Raw genomic sequence first — 23014 nt, 5'->3', positions numbered from 1 at the left:
CTTAATTCAATTCACAAATACTTTATTAATCCCAAAGGAAAATTAAATTTTGTTATAGCTCATATTATGAAGGTTTCTTCAAAGAGCCGTTGTAGATGCTGATGGCTGTGGGCAGGAAGGATCTCCTGTAGCGCTCCGTCTTACAGCAGATCTGAAGAAGCCTCTGACTGAAGACACTCTGTTGTTGTAGGACAGTCTCATAAAGAGGATGCTCAGGGTTCTCCATAATGTTCTTCATTTTATGAAGAATCCATCTTTCCACAATGATCTCCAGAGGTTCCAGAGGAGTCCTCAGAACAGAATCAGCCTTCTTTATCAACTTGTTGAGCTTTTTTAAGTCCCTGGTTCTGATGCTGCTTCCCCAGCAGATGATGGAGAAGAGATCACACTCTCCACAACAGACTTATAGAAGATCTGCAGCATCTTGCTGCGAACACTGAAGGACCTAAGCTTCCTCAAGAAGTACAGTCTGCTCTGTCCCTTCTTGTAGATGGCTTCACAGTTGCATCTCCACTCCAGTCTGTTGTCCAGGTGAACACCGAGGTATTTATACTCCTCCACCACCTCCACTTCTTCTCCCGTGATAGAAATAGTTTTTGACTTATTCCTGTTTCTCTTAAAATCTACAATCATCTCCTTTGTTTTAGTCACGTTCAAAATGAGATGATTGTTTCCACACCATGCCACAAAGTGGTCCACCACCTTCCTGTACTCAGCTTCTTATCCATCTCTGATCCACCAACAACTGCAGAATCATCTGAGTATTTCTGCAGATGACAGGAGTCTGTCTTGTACTGGAAGTCTGACGTGTACAGAGTGAAAAGGAATGGTGAGAGTACCGTCCCCTGTGGTGCTCCTGTGCTGCTGACTACCTGGTTAGACTCACAACCCTTCAGTCTCACAAACTGTGGTCTGTTTGTCAGGTAGTCTTTGATCCAGGAGATTGTTGAGGCCTCCACCTGAGTCTTCTGGAGTTTCTGACAAAGCAAATCAGGTTGGATTGTATTAAATCCACTGGAGAAATCAAAGAACATGATCCTCACAGTGCTGCTGGCTTTGTCCAGATGACAGTGGGTTTGTTGAAGCAGGTGTATGATGGCATCTTCAACTCCAACTCCACAGCGATTAGCAAACTGAAGGAGGTCCTGATGTTTTACTGTTTGCTTACTCAGGTGGGCCAACAGGAGTCTCTCTAGGACCTTCATGATGTGGGATGTCAGGGCAACAGGTCTATAGTCATTGAGGACTGATGGGTGAGTTTTCTTTGGTACCGGAACAAGACAGGAGGTCTTCCACAACACCGGAACCTTCTTCTGGGCCAGGCTAAGGTTGAAGAGGTGCTGCAGAATCCCACAGAGCTGCTCTGCACAGGCCTTCAGGACTCTAGGGCTGACATGATCTGGACCTGCAGCCTTATTCCGGTTCGGTCTCTCCAGTTGTCTCTTTACTTGACTTCTTGAGACACACAGGTGGAAGGGGGAAGCAAAGGAAGCATCAGCATCTTCTGATATGGTTGATGGCAAACATGTAGAAGGGTCTAGGGCTGAGGTGGAAGATAAAAAACTTGAGGTGTTACTGGACAGCTGTGGGTCCTGTGGGTCAAAGGAAGGTGGAATGTCTGTTTGGCTGTGAGCAGGAGAGGAGGATGCGAAGCTTGTTTCTGAACTGAACCTATTGAAGAATGTGTTCAGTTCATTGGCTCTATCCAGACGTCCATCGGTCTGATCATCCTTCTGCTTGAAGCCTGTGATCTTCTTCATCCCTGTCCACACATCTCTGATATTGTTTTGCTGGAGCTGCTCTCCAGCTTCTTCTTGTACACCTCCTTGCCGTCTCTTATCTTGACTTTAAGTTGCTTCTGTATAATCCTCAATAATTCTCTGTCTCCCTCTCTGAAGGCTCTTTTTTTCTTGTTAAGCAGGTCCTTCAGGTCACTGGTGATCCAAGGTTTGTTATCGGGGAAGCATCTCCGATCCGTCTGTCGATCTCCCGCTCCATTATTCCCTCATTCGTGAACAAGACCCTAACCCTTCATTCTTTACTATTATACACTTTCTGTAGAGAAAAAGGCGTTTAAAATAGAACATGGAGCCTCTTCCTGGACCTTTCTTGGACTCTCATCCTTTGTCCTGTTATCAGTACTAATATTACAGTTATTAATAAATGTATACATGAAGTAAAACTGTACCCTTGTTTAATGAGTTTAGTTTATATAATATTACATGTATTATTCAGAAAAATGAAGCAGTTGACTAATCAATGGTCCACCTGTGATTAACTATGATTTATTTCTTATTAATTCTGCACCTTTGAACAACCCAGAGCTGTATGTTTAGGATCAGAAGATATGAAAGAGAAGAGGGAGGCTTACTGCTGCTCTTTCTACTATGTCTTACTGGAACCAGGAGATATTTTCCTGGTTTACTGAGCAACACCTGCTTCTGTCTACATGTAGAACTGGACTATAGGACCGGCTGCAGTCATGAGATGCAATGTGGTGATCTGAAGGACCTTTTAATGTGTTTAATAACTTTAAGATTAAATGCTTTGATTTTAACTAAGCTAAAGGATCAGACATTTTTCACATCATGATGCAGATCTAGCTAGAAGCTCAAAGAGAGGGTTTCTACTGTTTTCTGTCACGGCCAGGACATTTAACCGTACCTGTAGCTCAGGTCAAAGTCCCTCATTAGTGAACCTGATGTCTTGCTGGGTGAATCAGTGATTAGTGCTAGCTTCCCATTAGCCTGTTCTGAGCCAGCTCTCAGGTTTAACGCTAACTTCAGTCTGGGTGAAGCCGCTCTGCTTCCACCTGTTCCTGGGCAAATAAACCCACCAGGCTCCCACTCTCTGGGTGGCTTTGCGGCTGCTCTGAAATTAGCCGCCTCCCCTATTGTAGCTGTCTGATGCGCATGAATGAAGGGTTGATGAAGGGTTGAAGACAATCGCTATGCAAGTTCATTGCAGTTAGCTAAAGAAGTAGAAAGCCAAACTAGAATGATTGTTTTCCGTGACACCATACGGTGCACACTGCAGAGGAATGGCATGCATGGTATCATCCACAGAGGAAGCCTCTCCTAAAGCCCAGCCACACAACAGCACGCCTAGAATTTGCCAGGGCCCATGGCGAAAAAGATGAAAAGTACTGGGACCCTGTACTCTGGAGTGATGACAAAAAGTTCACAGTTTTTGGAAATCATAGCTTCAAAACTGTATGGCATGGAAAAGGTGAAGTTTTCAAAGACAAATGCATGGTTCCTAAAGTGAAACATGGTGGTGGCAGTGTCTTTATGTGGGGCTGCATGACTGCTGCTGGAGTCTGGGATCTGCATCTAATTGATGGTATTATGAACTCACAGGTCTATTGCTCTATACTAAAAGAGAAGATGCCACCATCACTCCGAGCCCTTGGTCTTCATGCATTTTTCCAACATGACAATGATCCAAAACAAAAATCTAAAGCTACAGTTACATTTCTGATAAAGAGAAAGGTGAAGGTGATTGAATGGCCAAGTATGTCTACCGATCTGAACCCAATCAAAGACCTATGGGGAATTCTAAAGAGGCAATTTAAGCATCGCTCTCCATCTATCATCCAGGGTGTGGTTCTTGAAGATTGGACAAAGATAGATGTTGCAGTATGTCGCCAACTTGTTCATTGCATGCCTAGAAGACTTGGAGCTTGGTCTTCTAGTCATATCCGCCAAACAAAATACTAGACGTAGTAGTTTTTATTGCAGGGTGCATTCATTTTTGCTTCAGCTAATTTAGTAAAACGGCAGATTTTGTGATCTAAGTTATATTACTAACATTGATTTCATGTTATGAAATTAAACAAGTGTTCTATGAAACTCATCATTGGGAGAATTTTGAAAATTGTCCTTTTGTGTATAGAGATAGTGATTAAAATTTCATTTTTAAGGAAGGTGTTATCATTTATGCTGTGCACTGTATATCTTTTATTTGTTTTATGTCTTTAATTTATTTATATTTAACAACAAAAGAGACTTCCATTATAACTTCAGCAAAGACATCAGTTTCTCTCTGTCTTATAGCATTTTGTGCCATTTATGGCAGCTCTGGCTTCCCATAATTAATGCCAATACAGCAGCTGGCAGCACTTACCTCACTGTAAATCTCTCCAGGCTTGCAAGAATTGGTGTCAGACACTTTCTTCGGTCTGGTTTTAAACTCTTACTGAAAGTGCAGCGTGCTTGTAACAACATGAGGAACAATTATTTGCAAATAGCGGGGGGTGTGCAGCAGGCTGGAACTCACGCCTGACACAGTCCCACCTTGCACTTTCTCTTTGTATAAGAAACTTTCTGTTTGATGTAAGATATCAAGACTTTTAAAGTCAATGGGATCAAGTCAAAGTGAAGTCATGTGTCTTTGGTGTAAACGTCTGCGTGAATTCATGAAGTCGAATCTAAAGTCACTAAATTTGTGACTTGAGTCTGAATCGATTCTAAATCACATGATTCTAAGTCCACACCTCTGCTACTTTTCCTCTTAAATCCTATGGAAGCAGCAAGGGTGTTCTTAGTTTTCCTGTGACTGAATGTGTCTATTAAATAGATTTTTATCCGACTCATTGTGCACAGAGAATAAATGTCAGACTTTTTCCTCTAACCTATATATTCATTAACAAGATTCCTTTTTTATGGTGATACAGTATTTATGGACAAGTCCCAAATAAGTTTGCATGACATTTGATTCAATTTTATTTCTTTACATTTCAGTGTGTATCTTAGACCTGTGCTAAAAACAGCATGGACATAATGCAGTTGTGGTGTTGTTTTTTCGGTTAGTTTGAGAAAGCCACAATGTCAAGCCATAAGTCATTAATGTTTAACTTACATTAAGGTTATATCTAGTAATGTTCTGAAATAAGATTTATAAAGGCAACTGTATGTACCCAAACCACAGCTAAAACCAGTATCTTATGTAAATTATCATGGGATTTGTTTTCAACAAAATATGACTATATGCATGTAGCTTTGCAGCAGTTTTTTACCCATAATGTCACGGACTGACTGTGAGGTTTTCCATCCCTCCAGCACCCAGTTCACTTGACAACACCATAGTTGAGCAGATCATCCATCCATGCAACCCTAATCCATGTCCAAGCAACCACTTATGTCAGGTTAACAGAAGGGGATGTCTTGATGAAACCAACTGTCAGCCATATCTCTGTGTGCCAGGTAGGATGGACTCCTGCTGAGTTTTTTAGCTTTAAGGTGTTCCACGCGTGTCTGATATCTAGTGTGTTTTCAGGTTGTAAAATGGGTGAGGCTTCTGAATTTCTGGTGCAGCAGAACGCTCTTATCCAGGTTCCGAGACGTAACGGTGCTCCCGGTTGCCATGAGATGTGCAGCTGCGGCCCAAGTGGGCGTCTGGAGAACTGCTTGGAGATCCCCTGTGTGGAAACAGACACGGGCTGCATTGTGGAGGGGCAACGAAAGAGTAAGAGATGTCTTTATCTAGTTTACAAATGCATTAATGAACAATGGTTTAAATTAAGTGTGTTTTTATATATATAGATATATATCTATGTAGATATATATCTATATATCTGTAGATATATATATTTAGATATCTATATATATATATCTATATAAATATATATATCTACATAGATATATTTAGATATATATGTTTAGATATCTATATATCCATGATTCGTAATTAATAGACACCTTATAAAGAAACCAATTAATGAATTTCTACATAGATATTGGCTTCCAATAAAGTTTAATGATGACTTTGTAACAAAAACAATACTTGTTTTTATAAAGCAGAAAACATTGTGATGACCAATAAAATGTTCAAGTTGAATGTTGAGTTGAAACCAAATATTTATGTGACAAGACACATTTTCAATTTAATGTCATGTTCCCAAATATGGGTCCATTTTCCTGTTTTCGGTCAGTTAGGAGTCCCAAAACTATTATTGTTGTTTGAGTAAATGCCAGAATAATGTGTTAATTGTTTTTATTTTTTTATTTTGCTTTTTTTCAAATTCAGAAGTCTTCATACAGGAAGAGTGCTATGTATACTATGGGTTTTTAGGTTTTTTTTGTGTCACTAGGGGCCTGTATTCTGTCATTTTCTTAGAAGTAGACAGACAGGAAATGGAGTGAAGAGAGGGAGAAGACATGCAGCACTAGTCACTGTGGCCAGGACTAGATCCAGGGGCCAGTTGTGTTCTAAACATGGGACAAGTGCTGTAACCCTGCGCCAGTGCTGCACCCAGATCACTATGCCTTCAAACCGTTTGGGAAAACTCAGATGAGGATGTCATACTGTTGGAAAGTTCTAACAAGTTAGGTTCTTTGAAGGCCCTACATGTGTAGATGTATTTTAAGGCAATACAGTGCTTCCTTATTTGACATCATGGAAAACTGAAAATATTAGGAAGAGAACTGTGGATCTCCAGTGGACCTCTGGTTCTTCCTTGTTCAATTTCCAGATACTTGAAGGTGCCATGTTCATCTGCTCAAACAATTATGTACAAGTATAGAGATCATGAGGATGTCTAGCCAACCTACTGTAAATGGAGATTGGTTCTGTATCCAAGAGTTGAACATGTAAATATCCAAGATGGCACCATCGATGGTTTCCTCGGTACTTTGTTCGCTAGTATTTTGTGTATTTATAGATAAAAACACACTAGACCACTGTTAAACACCTTTAAAATATGCATACAGTGCAGTCACTTGTGCAGGGTTGGGACTCTCTGACCACTGCCTGCTTCATTTTATACCAACTTACAGGCAGATACTGAACACCTCTAAAACTGTGGTTCTGACTGTTAGGAAGTGGACTAATGACGCAGAACTTCCTTGATTGGACAGACTGAAAAGATTTTGAAGGTTCTGTTTCTGATTTAAACAAACTAACTGATTTTGTGACTTTAATAATAATAATAATAATACATTTTATTTAATAGGCGCCTTTCTGGCACTCAAGGTCACCTTACAATGAATACAAATCAATATTAAAATCAAGAATAAACCAAAAATGAAATAAAAATATAAACACAGCGATCAAGCAGTTAAAATGTAACAGTGCGAAATAATCAAGTGCAGAAGGCAGTCCTAAACAAGTGAGTCTTTATTGAAGATTTTAATTGAGAAAGTGAATTTATGTTCCTTAAATCGGTCGGTAGAGAGTTCCAAAGCCGAGGAGCAGAGCGGCTGAAAGCTTTACCCCCCATGGTGGTGAGACGGGCAGAGGGAACAATCAGGTGAATAGACGAGGACGATCTGAGAGTGAGAGAGGGAGTAGCAACGTTGAGAAGATGGGATAGATAAGGTGGAGCGAGATTATGGACAACCTTGAAAGTGAGAAGAATGATTTTAAAGTCTATACGGAACTTGATGGGGAGCCAGTGGAGCTCTGACAGAACAGGAGTGATGTGATGGAAGGAAGGGGTTCTAGAGATGATACGGGCAGCTGAGTTTGAACTAGTTGAATCTTATGAAGAGATTTATGTGGAAGACCGAACAGGAGGGAATTGCAGTAATCAAGACGGGAAGTGACAAGGCTATGAACGAGGATGGCAGTAGTATGTGAAGTGAGGGAGGGGCGAAGACGACTGATATTTCGCAGATGAAAATAGGCGAACCGGGTCATGTTATTGATGTGAGATTGGAAAGAGAGAGTACTGTCGAGGATGACACATAAACTCTTTACCTGAGGCGAAGGGGAAACAGAGCAGTTGTCAATATCAATGGAAAAACCGTTTGTTTTGGATAATGTGGTTTTTGTGCCAATTAGGAGAACCTCAGTTTTTTCACTGTTTAATTTGAGTAAATTGGTGGAAAACCATGATTTTATTTCAGCCATACAGTCAGTAAGGGAGGTAGACGGAATTTTGGGAATGGGTTTGGAGGAAAAATAGAGCTGGATATCATCCGCGTAACAGTGGAAACTAATATAGTGTTTCCGAAAGATATGGCCAAGGGGGAGGAGGTAGATTATCAAAGGAAGGGTCCCAGGACAAAGCCTTGGGGCACACCGGAAATGACAGAAGAAGGCTGAGAAGAAAATGCTTTTAGGTGAATAAATTGAGAGCGATGGGAGAGATATGATTTAAACCACTTTAGAGGGGTCTGAGTAATACTTTATATATCAGCTTCTGTGAGGACCAATACCTTTTGCACTTTCAACAACCATGATTTTCATCTGAGCATGCTGCATCAGAACATAGATGAGGTTTACCACAGTGGTCCACTGGTGCACACAGAATCACCTGCACCTAAACCCACTAAAGACATGGAGATAATGATGGACTTCTGGAGAGCACCTCCTCCATTGCCTTTCCTCAACTTCCTCGACAACATTGTCAACTGTGGATCACTTCCGATTCCTAGAACTGCAAATGAACAATTAGATTAACAGAGAGAATCATAAGGACTGACCTTCCCAAGTCCAGGACTTGTACAGGTCTGAGGTCAGGAAAATGGCAGCTAACTTCTCTGCAGACCCCACACATCCTGTACACCTTCCGGTAAACACTACACAGTGCTAACAGCCAAAACCAGCCACCACAGAGAGTGTTTATCCCCAGGCTGTCCTCTACTCTGCTGTGAAACAAATAAGCGTACTTGCTCTATCACAACCTGCCTTCCATCTATATACATTAACACACACACACACACACACACACACACTTGTACATACTGTTCCTTGTCCTTATTTATTTGATTTTACACATTGTGGTAGTTGTTTGGACTGATGTTGATATACAAAGTGAGTGATGGAAACCGAAGTCAAATTCTTTGTTTGGGCACCAAACTTAGCCAATAAAGTTGATTCTGATTCTGATCAGTTGGTTTCTAAATGTGCATATCCACCACAGAACAAAAGCAAAATACCTTATAAAGTTGCTGGCTAAGGTGGTGAATACTATCATTAACCACAGAGAAATGAGATCTGTACTGACATGGGTTGACAGCCCACTCAGACAGGAACAAGAAATTACTCCAAAGCCAACTTAAAAAGTCACATTGCAGTTTGCAAATACAGTCAGGACAAAGACCTTCATTTTAGAGACATGTCCATGAGTCTACTGGAACTAAAGTCAAGGTGTTTTGGCCAGGGGGTAGGTAGGGGGGTTATCCTAAAACTGCTGTGTTGTGTCTAAAATCAGGTTTTCAACAATATGCTTCATGTTATCTCATTTATGCATTTATGGTGTGTAGAGAATGACATGATCATCTTGATCAATGGCATTGTCATGCAGAGTGTGGCAGTATCATAATCAGAATCAGCTTTATTGCCAAGTTGTACGGACAAACAAGCAATGTGTCTCCAGTACACTTTGCTCTCTTTTAGGATTTTTTTTTTTGGTATATATAATAGTGGAAATAGATAATATCTTTTAAAATGTACATACACTCATCAGCCACTTTATTAGGTACACCTTGCTAGTACCAGGTTGGACCCCTTTTGCCTTCAGAACTGCCTTAATCCTTGGTGGCATAGATTCAACAAGGTACTGGAAACATTCCTCAGAGAGTTTGGTCCATATTGACATGATAGCATCACACAGATGCTGCAGATTTGTCGGCTGCATCCATCATGCGAATCTACACCACATCCCAAAGGTGCTCTATTGGATTAAGATCTGGTGAATGGAGGCCATTTGAGTCCAGTGAACTCATTGTCATGTTGAAGAAACCAGTCTAAGATGATTAGTGCTTTATGACATGGTGGGTTATCCTGCTGGAAGTAACCATCAGAAGATGGGTACACTGTGGTCATAAGGGATGGACATGGTCAGCAACAATACTCAGGTAGACATTGGCGTTGACACGATGCTCAATTGGTACTAAGGGGCCCAAAGTGTGCCAAAAAATATCCCCCACACCATTACTCCACCACCACCAGCCTGAACCGTTGATACAAGGCAGGATGGATCCATGCTTTCATGTCGTTGACACCAAATTCTGACCCTACCATCCGAATGTCGCAGCAGAAATCGAGACTCATCAGACCAGGCAACGTTTTTCCAATTTTCTATTGTCCAATTTTGGTGAGGCTGTGTGAATTGTAGCCTCAGTTTCCTGTTCTTAGCTGACAGGAGTAGCACCCGGTGTGGTCTTCTGCTGCTGTAGCCCATCCGCCTCAAGGTTCGACATGTTGTGCGTTCAGAGATGCTCTTCTGCATGCCTTGGTTGTAACAAGTGGTTCTTTGAGTTAGTGTTGCCTTTCTATCAGCTTGAACCAGTCTGGCCATTCTCCTCTGACCTCTGCCATCAACAAGGCATTTGCGCCCACAGAACTGCTGCTCACTGGATATTTTCTCTTTTTTGGACCATTCTCTGTAAACCCTAGAGATGATAGTGCATGAAAATCCCAGTAGATCAACAGTTTCTGAAACTCTGACCAGCCCGTAAAAGCCTAAACAGTTTATGTGCAGGGTGTGTGTGTGGTCTGTAGAGATGTTAGCTTCCCTTTTACTGACCCTAGACCTGTATACGTCCTGGATAGAGGGAAGGTCAGCCCTGATGAGTTTTGTTGCAGTCTGGACCTGTCCTGTTTTGTGGATGAGCAAAACCACACTGAGATAGACGAAGACAGGACAAACTGAATTATGTCGGTGTAGAAGATAACCAGCAGCTCCTGTGGAAGGTTGTACTTCTTGAGTTGCCTCAGTAGGTACAGTCTCTGCTGGGCCTTCTTCCGAACATTGTCTATACGTGAAGACCATCTCATGTTTCGAGTAATGGTGGCTCCTAGGAACCGCAAGTGGTCCACAGTAGACACGAGTTGTTGCGGATGGTGATGGGGGTATGTGGGAGTGCTGTTATCCGAAAGTCTACCATCATCTCCACAGTCTTGACTGGATTACGTTCCAGGTGGTTCTGACTACAATTTGCGTGTTTGGGTCAATTTCATGTTTTGCATATTCATGAAGGCAAACACACTAAAAAGCTTGTTCCCACTGTTCTGCTGATTTTACACACCCAATCCGATTAGCACCTGGGTTGTAAATCAGCTTTGCAGATGCAAACAGGTTTGATACCATGTCGATCTAGGTCTTGGGCTGCCTTGCCCGCTGTCCCATAATTCTGTAATCCGAAGTCCCAGTGGGACTCCTGAGGACCCTTTTTGAATGGTGTCCCTTTTTCCCTCAACTCCACTTTAATTGGCCCATATGCCTTTCCATGATATCTGACGTGTAATTATTGTCAAAATAAAGTCGTTTTTCATCGATCTCAATCTTCTGCTGCCATGATTTTAATAAGGATCAGATCTTTAGTATAAAACTGTAGGAAGTTTGTTATTATTGATCTCGGTGATGAAGTAGCAGTTGGGGGGGTGAAAGGGAGAGTGTCAGGGTGGTTTCCGGGCTTTGTTAACCAGGCTAGTGGCAGATGGGAAAAAACTGTTCTTGTGGCGTGAGGTTTTGGTCCGGATGGACCGCAGCCTCCTGCCAGAGGGGAGAGTCTCAAAGAGTCTGTGACCGGGGTGGGAGGGATCAGCCAGAATCTTCCCTGCCCGCTTTAGGGTCCTGGAGGTGTACAGTTCCTGGAGCGACAGTAGACTGCAGCCAATCACCTTCTCAGCAGACCGAATGACACGCTGCAGCCTGCCCTTATCCTTGGCTGTAGCAGCGGCGTACCAGATGGTGATGGAGGAGGTGAGGATCTACTCAATGATGGCTGTGTAGAAGTGCACCATCATAGTCTTTGGCAGGTTGAATTTCTTCAGCTGCCGCAGGAAGAACATCCTCTGCTGGGCTTTCTTGATGAGGGAGCTGATGTTTGACTCCCACTTGAGATCCTGGGAGATGATGGTTCCCAGGAAGCGGAAAGATTCCACAGTGTCAATTGTGGAGTCACAGAGGGTGATGGGGGCAGGTGGGGCTGGGTTCTGCCTGAAGTCCACAACCATCTCCACTGTCTTTAGAGCGTTGAGCTCAAGGTTGTTCTGGCTGCACCAGTCCAACAGATGGTCCGCCTCCCATCTGTACGCGGACTCGTCACCATCAGAGATAAGTCCGATCAGGGTGGTGTCGTCCGCAAACTTCAGAAGCTTGACAGACTGGTGACTGGAGGTGCAACTGTTGGTGTACAGGGAGAAGAGCAGAGGAGAGAGAACACAGCCTTGGGGGGAACCGGTGCTGATGGTCAGGGAGTCAGAGACGTGCTTCCCCAGCCTCACGCGCTGCTTCCTGTCAGACAGGAAGTCAGTTATCCACCTACAGGTGGAGTCGGGCACACTCAGCTGGGAGAGCTTCTCCTGTAGCAGAACTGGGACGATGGTGTTGAAACAGAGCTGAAATCCACAAACAGGATCCTGGCATAGGTTCCTGTGGAGTCCAGGTGCCGGAGGATGAAGTGAAGGGCTAGGTTGACTGCATCATCTACAGACCTGTTGGCTCTGTAGGCAAACTGCAGGGGGTCCAGGAGGGGGTCATAACCTCTCTTTTCAGTCGACTGGGCCACTTCCAATTCTATTTTTGCTCATTTTTCCGTTACTCTTTTTACTCTTTAACGATTTCTCTCCTTTCATTCCAAGTTCGAAATGTCTACAATGATATTTATATTGTTAGGAGGTACTTTTACTGAACCGACTAGTAGGAGCTTACCACTATGCATCCATCTCGCAGCAGCACCGTTCTGGATGTCCCATATGAATTTTTTTATGGACACTTAAACCTTTATGCATAAGTTTAAAAGCTTTACAAAGGCTAAATGTGTAAAAGCCTAGGAACTTAAAAACACTACCTAGGATATACATTGCAAATATGTTAAAATGGATTTGAAAAGTATTCCATCAGTAGACATTAAAAAACACTATGTAAGGAAGTCTGTGTCTCATATATTCTATTTATCTGTCCTTTAATTAGGCAGCATATCTGCTTTAATAGCATCAATATCAGTACATCTATAGTACAGCCTGGTAGGAATATCTCAAAACCCGGACACCAAGCACTCTCCGATGAATCCCGACTGCAGGCCTAGCTCCAGGGTGGGACCCTGGTTCTGCCATACCAGGCGCTGTCAGGTGCCTCGATTTTGTGGTCCTCGTGAAGGCGTCTTGAACCGCTCTTTGTCTGACCCGTCACCCAGAGCCTGTTTGCCATGGAAGACCCTACCAGGGGCATTTAAGCCCCAGACAGCATAGCCTCTAGGATCATTCGAGCACTCAAACCCCTCCACCACGTTAAGGTGGCGGTTCAAGGAGGGGTCTGCAAAATAAAAATGCTCTTTACCTTTTCACATGGAATAGTAAAGGTATAAATCATTAAGAGGACATATTGGACGGAAAAGATTCATATGGCAAAAATCCAATGCCATATGAAGATTCATCAGGCATTCAAGGCCAAATTCTATTATAGTTGGCGTTCACCAACTATAATCTGTTATCTAGTCCCAATTTATCATTGAGAACACCTAGAACTTCTTCTAGTAATAACTAGCTTCCTTAAACTTCAACCTCAAAGGTTGCTCCCAAAATTTATGCAGGACTTTCAGAAGTAGATTTAACAATCCCATGCAGTTTGGACATGTGTTGGTTTGTGAAAAAAACAATTTGGAACATCCTTTGTCTTATGTAATGTGCTCTATAAACAATGTTTTATTGAATGAGCTGGTATTTAATTTTCAAAATTTTTTTACTCAAATAGCTAAAATCTTTTAATTTTTTGCTATTCGTAAAATTTACAAAGGGAATTTTTGATCTGATGGCATTTAAGCTTTTAAGCCAGGTCTAGGGTGGTTTCAGGATCATTATTTTATTTGCAGATACTCTTCCCATGTGTGAGAGCGAGAGGGTTCTCCACCATCATCTTCTGCTTATTTGAGAAATGCAATATCAGTCAATTGTGTCAGCTCATTCCACCAGGTGATGTGTTGGGTACAGGTGGGGGACATCTGCTCTATTCCTCATGTCACATGTCTCCACACAATTTAAATAGGAAAGCATAATTTAGCAGAATCTATATTCATACAGCGAGGGGGAGAGTAGAAAACCTTGCCTGGTGCCTCTTTCAGGGTTGAAGCCCAAGTGCAATCTGTATTTTGAATAGTATTCTTGCCTCTAGTATTCAATTAAGTTCCAGATGTTTGTTTTCTTATTTCATTTAACATATTTTCTTCTTTCCTTCTTTCGATGTGGCAAAAATTGTGTTTAAGTCTTTAATTTTCTTTTCTAGTTCCATTTTTGTCGTTTTTTTCTTTTTTTTCTTGTATGATGAATAATAAACCATCTTTGTTTAGTTTAGTTTATTAGTTATTTGTCAAGGACTATGTACAAAAACATCTAATTGGAAAATAAGCTTTGAACCAGACTTAGCTAAAGCTACTTTCAATCTACAGTCCCTGGGCAAGTGTGCGCAATAAAACAATTCACAATACAAAAATTGCGGTTCGCTCATTAAAAATACATACTTCGCAGTTCATATACAATACAAAATACATAACCTTACAAGGTTAATTAGCCTAAATTGACAAATAATAAAAATATTAGGTACAAATACATCAACATTAGATAAGAAAGGAATACAGTTGATTATTGATAATGTGGTTTTTTTAGGTTTTGAGAAAATATTTGCAGATCTACACACAACTTCAAACTGTCTGGGAGCTGATTCCATTGTTTGATGGATTTAAATGGAAAAGCTGATTGTGCAAAGGTAGAACATCTTTTTTTGGACAACAGTTTTTGTGTGAAATGGACCTAGTTATCCAGGTTGTTTGACCCATAGTTGAATGAATTTCTTTAATGAAGGGGGAGCAATATTATTAACAATTCTGAAAATCATTAGTAAATTTAGGTATTGAACAAGGCTATCAAAACTTAGCAAATTTTATTTGCTAAGGATGTTACAATGGTTCTAATGAAGTGTTTTTTTGTCTAACACCTTAAAGACTTGGTTATAGAGAGATCTGAGTGATTTCAGTCTGGTTCCATTAGCCTGCGGCCAACAGAAATTGCAATAAATCCCAGCATTGGAAAACATCAGAGATGCTACAATTGTTAGGCTGTTTCTTATGTGTCTTAGAGTAAAAATGTTTTATTTGACTGAATTGCTTACTTTTTATGTTTTTTGAACCCCAGGGTTATATCTAGGTGGCCTCCTAAATATTTCATTACAGATACAATGTTAGATTTTTCACCCTTGACATTAATGTTAGGTATGTCTTCAAGTTTCTTGGTCTTACTAAAGTACATGCCAACCATTTTTTTTATGTTTAACGTAAGACAAGAAGCTTGTAGTCAGTTGCTTATTTTTTCAGTCGCAACAAACAATTTAAGAGCAACCAGATTAATGTCTCTGCCATGCACATAGATGAAGGCATCATCTGCGTACATGATGATGTCTACATCTTTGCAGACTGCCGAAAGATCGTTGATAATAATACTGGACAACAGGGGGCCCAAAATGGACCTCTACGGGACCCCTGTGATGCCAAAGTTTATAGAAAACAATGTATTATTTGTTTGTACACATTGTACACGATATGAAAGGTACGACTTCAACCAATTGAAAGCATCCCTGGACAAATTAAAATGAGATAGTTTAGAGAGGAGCATGGTGTGGTACTGTGTAGAAGGCTTTTCACAAGTCCAGGAACCATGCAACCACTATCCTCCTCTGTCCAGACTGGCTCTTATGCTTTCTGTCAAATAACAGCAGGCTGTTTCAGTTGATTAGATTGAAATCCAACTGCATGGGACACAAGAATTCATTACTATTTAAGTGATCTATCAATTGCTGTGTGATGAAATGTTGGAAACTATGGGTTGTATACTAATCGGTCTGTAGTTGCTCACGTCATTTCTGACATCTGCTTTATGGACTGGTACTATCACTGCTATTTTGAAGACACTGGTGAACACACATCTTCAATTGATTTGTTAACCATATAATTTATAGATGCGTTAAAGTATCCCTATGATTTTTATTTAGAGAACTATCGAGCCCCCAGTGATCATTAGATTTTGAATTTGATAAAGACAATATTATTTTGTCTGTTAATGCCATGTTAATCCTTTTTGAAGTGCAATAAATCTGTATGCAATGACAAAACAGGTTGAGCCCCAAGCTTGAGGGAATAGACGTTTTGATGAGTAATTTGATTTACTGAATCTAAAAAAATTATTGTTGAAATAATTTGCAACCAACAGACCATCTTTACAGAATATCCGATCTATATTTACTTCTATTGATTCATTTTTTAATATTTTCTTACCAGTTAATTTGTCAATTGTTTTCCAGAGCTGTTTTGAATTTCCTTTGGCTTGTTTAATTATACCAAGAAAAAATGCAGCCTTGGCATTTCTCAGTTGCAAAACGACCTTGTTTCGGAGTTCATTGTATATTAACCGGTCAGAAATTAAACTGGTCTTTAGGTAATTTTTCAGTGCAGTATCTCTGATTTTCATTAATTTCCATAATTCGTCATTCAGCCGAGGTAAGACCATTTTACTGTTTTTCCTTCCCTGAATTAGTCTGGAGTATTTAGGAACAAACAGCTGAACTGTTTCTATAAAGTCTTTGGTTTCTGCATTGCTATCTTTATTCATGACTATGTTGTTCCAGTTAATCTGTCTTATTTCATTGTCAAATAACTCAATATGTTTTTTTTGGGATGTGGGATGTAACTTCATTTAAATCTTTTCTGATTAAATTTCTGTAATGTGCTTTTGACAATCTTCTAACCACTAACGTTAAATTATGGTCAGATATATCTGTTATTAAGTTGTACACTTTTGCAATTCTGTCAGCCTTATTTTTAAAACTTAAATCTATAAGCATTTGTGATGACTTTGTAATTCGAGTTGCATTTTTTATCATTTGTGTGTAATTAAACTTCTGAGTAATTTATTTTAGTATTTTCCTATTTTGTTTGTTTTTATGTTGGAGTCTCTCATCTTTAGCGTTACATTTTTTTAGAACGTTAGAGAGTTGGCTAAAAAACACATCTTTAACTGAAGGGGACCTATAGAGTACAATAATTGTGAATGACATTTCAGGAGGCAATCTTATGGTCAGTCCATAACATTCAGGAGTCTCTCCAACCACTTCAATTTGGGAATATCCCAATTTCTATCTGTTACCTATATCTAAATACATACTAAGTACACAGGAGATGATATTTGTGTACATGATTTGTAGTTTAACAATGTAACACAAAAAATAAACTAAATGTAAAACAACACTTGACATCAACTTTGGAACAATGACACCATTGTGATGAAGCTTTGGAATATTCCAAATGTGGAGCTCAGGCAATGTCCAAGCATTAAATTGTATAAAATGAGGGATTAGAAATGAATAAACTATTGTAATTGTTAATTATTAATGTTGATGTTCCTGCTTTTATTGGTAGAAATATTGTTGCTTGTATGTAAATAGGATGTATCATATATTATTTGTAAATACATCAATAATATCGAAAGAAAATATATAAGTTGTAACACATTGTCCTAATGTAACCAGTATTAGATCAATATATATATATTTTGTAGTGACCATCAGGTTCCATCTCTTTGGTCGCTTCTGGGTTTGGGCGGATCCAGGTTCTTACAAGCTTACAAACAATGTCCAGGAAATACGTTGTGGGGTTCTCCCATTTATTGAACAGCTTTCAAATAGATGATAATCCAACATCAAAGTGACGGTCTGGAATAGCAGGCATGATGGATACCATACTGTGGTAAGTGTGAAGTATATAGACTAAACATGATCAACAGAGCGGTGAAAACCGTAGGACCCAAACCCTCTGCATACTCACCTCTGCACCTATATACACCAAAAATTGAGTACTTGTCAAAATTATTTTCTTTTCATGTTCTTTTTTCCCACCTTCTGTTCTTTTTTTAACACTGTTCCTGCATATTACAATTCAAAGGAGACCTACAGGTCCTTCTCAAAATATTAGCATATTGTGATAAAGTTCATTATTTTCCATAATGTCATGATGAAAATTTAACATTCATATATTTTAGATTCATTGCACACTAACTGAAATATTTCAGGTCTTTTATTGTCTTAATACGGATGATTTTGGCATACAGCTCATGAAAACCCAAAATTCCTATCTCACAAAATTAGCATATCATTAAAAGGGTCTCTAAACGAGCTATGAACCTAATCATCTGAATCAACGAGTTAACTCTAAACACCTGCAAAAGATTCCTGAGGCCTTTAAAACTCCCAGCCTGGTTCATCACTCAAAACCCCAATCATGGGTAAGACTGCCGACCTGACTGCTGTCCAGAAGGCCACTATTGACACCCTCAAACAAGAGGGTAAGACACAGAAAGAAATTTCTGAACGAATAGGCTGTTCCCAGAGTGCTGTATCAAGGCACCTCAGTGGGAAGTCTGTGGGAAGGAAAAAGTGTGGCAGAAAACGCTGCACAACGAGAAGAGGTGACCGGACCCTGAGGAAGATTGTGGAGAAGGGCCGATTCCAGACCTTGGGGGACCTGCGGAAGCAGTGGACTGAGTCTGGAGTAGAAACATCCAGAGCCACTGTGCACAGGCGTGTGCAGGAAATGGGCTACAGGTGCCGCATTCCCCAGGTCAAGCCACTTTTGAACCAGAAACAGCGGCAGAAGCGCCTGACCTGGGCTACAGAGAAGCAGCACTGGACTGTTGCTCAGTGGTCCAAAGTACTTTTTTCGGATGAAAGCAAATTCTGCATGTCATTCGGAAATCAAGGTGCCAGAGTCTGGAGGAAGACTGGGGAGAAGGAAATGCCAAAATGCCAGAAGTCCAGTGTCAAATACCCACAGTCAGTGATGGTCTGGGGTGCCGTATCAGCTGCTGGTGTTGGTCCACTGTGTTTTATCAAGGGCAGGGTCAATGCAGCTAGCTATCAGGAGATTTTGGAGCACTTCATGCTTCCATCTGCTAAAAAGCTTTATGGAGATGAAGATTTCATTTTTCAGCACAACCTGGCACCTGCTCACAGTGCCAAAACCACTGGTAAATGGTTTACTGACCATGGTATCACTGTGCTCAATTGGCCTGCCAACTCTCCTGACCTGAACCCCATAGAGAATCTGTGGGATATTGTGAAGGGAACGTTGAGAGACTCAAGACCCAACACTCTGGATGAGCTAAAGGCCGCTATCGAAGCATCCTGGGCCTCCATAAGACCTCAGCAGTGCCACAGGCTGATTGCCTCCATGCCATGCCGCATTGAAGCAGTCATTTCTGCCAAAGGATTCCCGACCAAGTATTGAGTGCATAACTGTACATGATTATTTGAAGGTTGACGTTTTTTGTATTAAAAACACTTTTCTTTTATTGGTCGGATGAAGTATGCTAATTTTGTGAGATAGGAATTTTGGGTTTTCATGAGCTGTATGCCAAAATTATCCGTATTAAGACAATAAAAGACCTGTATACTGAAGAAGCAGGTATAGAACATGGATGGATGGATTTATTCAAAAATAAAAAAAATTATAAATAAAAAAATGTGAAAACAGATATGGCAGCTAACTAGCAGGTGTCAGTTAAGTAGAATTAACACTGGGTCCTTTCGGAGGAACAATAGCAGTACTGAACACAGCTGGGAAGAGGACAGTGGGATCTCCTGGGACTGGCTCTTCTGGCTCACCATCATCCTGGTCAGAGGCAGAGGCCTCTGTGGCTTCCTCCCTCTGTGGCTTCCTCCCTCGATAGAAATACATTAAACCAAAAATATGTGTATTTTCAAAATAAAAACACAACCAAATTTCTCAATAACAACATACATTAGCAGCAAACAACATTTCAAAATAATGGAAATCTGAAGGTAATTCCTGAACAGAGTGTGACTGTTTCTATAGATACTCTGACCTGGTGATGGTTAGATGGTTTGTGTCTGACATTCCCTCTCTTGACTGGTCCCAGGATGGGAGCCATCAGGGCTGCTGATACCAAAGTGGAACTCTATTTGATTGGTGCCTAATTTGCTTCCTTTTAAAAGAAGTCATGTATCCTTTCTCCCTGCCTTTTCATTCTCAATCAAATCAGTCATATCACTCCAATTACTACTTACACAATGTTATCAATTCCTATTCATATTACCTTCATATTACCTCAAAAGGTCATGGTAAACAGATTGTGGCTGTAAATTGAGTACTCAAACTGGTAGTAAGTAAAGTTTATTTGCATGGAATACCTAGAAGGGCCTGAGCCTTTGAACAAAACTTATCAGCTTCATAACAGGGTAGCATAATCCCGTCACATTTCACCTAACCATCAGAGCAGCTGATTGTCTGCTAGTTTCGTTGCTCTAAAATCATTAGAGAAACACATTCATATGCGACAACCCGTATTAAATAAATGTGGAGCAGCAGTCTGTAGACGCCGGGTAACGATAGTTTGATGTTTGTGACTTGTAGTTATTGCCGAATTACCAAAAATGATCTCCTATGTGAACACAGAACTTATTTTAAACATTGCCTTACCAGGAAACCACCGTTAAACTTAGTTTGGATGTTGTTTATCTGGTTTATCTTGGAGTCAAATAGGCTGTTCAGTGTTCCTCTACGCTGTGATCCTCTGCATCTTCTCCTCGCAGGTCTCATCTTCTTCATGTGGCTCTTCTTCTTGGGATTATTGGTGGTTGGCAGAAAGCTGAAGTTGTACATTGCCGCCACCAGCTGGTCCTTCCCCTCGTTACACAGTGAAAATGGGGGAAGTTACATGACGCTTGCTACAGTAGAGGAATGACCTGGTGTTGTGACATGTGAATCATCTGGGGGGGCACCTGGGGTGGCCAATCCGATTTCAAGGGGGTCCAGTGCCCCCCGGCCCCCTCTCTAGCGCCGGCTTTGCTTGTGTCCCCAGTTTATTACCTTCTTCATAACTCTTTCTAACTCTGGTCCCTGCTAGCATCCAGATATTATGTTATGTTGTTATGCAGTGAGCAAAGTTGTGTGTTTCAAAACAATGGATGAACGTGTTTAGTGAATGTGATAATGTGGTGCCACTGAGTTTTACTACGTACTTGACTAGATGAGCATTGGTTTGTGAAAATTGCAGTGATGGGCTAAACCTGATAAATATCCTTAACACTGAAACGACAAAGCGGGTAAAAATTACCCCCTTTGAATTACCCTTCTTTGTTATTTAGAAGCAGCAGTAGGATGACACGAGTGCATGGTCACTTAAGGCAAAGGAGTGAATTTGTGCCTCACAGACCTCCTTAGAATTGCTAATTGGCAAGAGCTTTCTAGACTGATGCTGAATAATGCTGACATATGCAACCCTATGGATATAATATTGGAAAAAGTGTCATTAGGCAGCTTTAGCTGCTGACAAATCTCAAGTATAGGATCCTGCTTTTTTATCCAAAGTCATAAAAAATTCTTTAAACACTTCAATACTTTATGAAATTAAGCATTTTTAAATATTTTGTTAATTTGTCTTGTGTTGCTTTGCTGTATTTCACCACCAGATCATGGCACAACTTTCAGGACCAACTGCAACACGTGTTCGTGCTTCGCTGGAGAAACCATCTGTTCTACCAGAAAATGTCCCACAGAAAATGACGATTGGACGTTTGCTGGTTGGTCTCTTTAATAACTTAATTTGGTTTGGGTGATATTTGGTGGGGTTAACTCTAACTGGAAAGCTGTAAAAGCTGTCATTAAGCCACATTTCACTGGCACATTTGTTCATTCTCTATATTTGTGTCTTCATCTGAGAATATGTACCCCCTCTATCCCTTCGTTTCTCCCTCAGATCTTCCCTGTAACTGTCCATATCGCTACATCCCAGTTTGTGCCTCCAATGGGCGAACCTATCCCAGTGGATGTGTGGCTCGTTGTATGGGATTCAAAGACCAACAATATGTCTTTGGCCACTGCCATTCCAGTAACCCTTGCACTGACGTAGTTTGCCAGAGAAATCAGAGGTGGGTTAAGTTAACGATCAGAACACAGTCTGTATAAACTGAAGCTCAAACCCATTAAGGAAAACTCTTCTATTTTCAAACTTTCCTCTCCCCCATCCCTCCCTTGACTGACATCCTGGCTGTTGTTTCAGGTGGTTTTGGTTTTGCTAAGCAGGCCTTGTGATCCCATTTCATTCAAAAATCTTCATCTATCCCCGGCCCCCTCTCTTCAGCCTCCTCACTCTAAAAACATATGTTCTGAGCCCACTCTTTTAAAGCTTTCATGCCTCAACAACAGAATAGATATGAGATAAGACAGATGACTTGAGGATTGACTAAAAGAAGTCTCAAATGAGACTAGAAACAGACCTGCTCACCAAATTTTCTCTTGGAGGATGGAAACACTTGAAGGGTTGTTTTCATAGAAGATGAAGTGTAATAAATTCTAGATACACACGTGGACAAAATTGTTGTTACCCCTTGATCAATGAAAGAAAAACTCACAATGGTCACAGAAATAACTTGAATCTGACAAAGGTAATAATGAATAGAAATTCTATGAAAATGAACAAAGTAAAGTACAGTAAGATTGTTATTCACGCTGGCGGTAATGACACCCGGTTACGTCAATCGGAAGTCACCAAAGTTAGTGTTGCTTCGGTGTGTAAGTTTGCCAACACAATGTCGGACTCCGTAATTTTCTCTGGTCCCCTCCCCGATCTGACCAGTGACGACATGTTTAGCCGCATGCTGTCATTCAACCGCTGGCTGTCTAGATGGTGTCCAGAAAATAATGTGGGTTACATTGATAATTGGTGAACATTTTAGGGAAAACCTGGTCTGATCCGGAGAGACAGCATCCATTCCACTTTGGATGGAGCAGCTCTGCTTTCTAGGAATCTGGCCGAATTTATTAGTTCTCCAAAACTCTGACAACCCAGGGTTCAGACCAGGAAGCAGGGTCGTAGCTTAACACTCCTCTCTGCAGCTTCTGTACTGCTACCCACCCATTACCCTATTGGAGTGGAGTACCACAGGGTTCAGTACTTGGGCCAATTCGTTCGTTCGTTCGTCGTCTTCCGCTTATCCAGGACCGGGTCGCGGGGGCAGCAGACTCAGCAGAGACGCCCAGACGTCCCTCTCCCCAGACACCTC

The 23014-nt window shown here is 40.9% G+C and overlaps 1 protein-coding gene across 1 annotated transcript in view; it reads left to right on the top strand.

Moving 5' to 3' along the window:
• reck (reversion-inducing-cysteine-rich protein with kazal motifs) overlaps positions 1-23014 on the top strand; it is a 166699-nt gene that overhangs the window by 88922 nt on the left and 54763 nt on the right. The window contains exons 13-16 of the mRNA XM_047349654.1: positions 5061-5204; positions 5278-5466; positions 21422-21532; positions 21709-21880. Of these exons, the coding sequence (XP_047205610.1) occupies positions 5061-5204; positions 5278-5466; positions 21422-21532; positions 21709-21880 (616 nt within the window). The remainder of the gene's footprint in view (positions 1-5060; positions 5205-5277; positions 5467-21421; positions 21533-21708; positions 21881-23014) is intronic.

The sequence above is a fragment of the Girardinichthys multiradiatus genome, chromosome 21, assembly GCF_021462225.1.
Source record: "Girardinichthys multiradiatus isolate DD_20200921_A chromosome 21, DD_fGirMul_XY1, whole genome shotgun sequence".
NCBI lineage: Eukaryota > Metazoa > Chordata > Actinopteri > Cyprinodontiformes > Goodeidae > Girardinichthys > Girardinichthys multiradiatus.
Note: the sequence above shows the minus strand (reverse complement) of the source record. Positions and strands in the feature narration are given on the sequence as shown.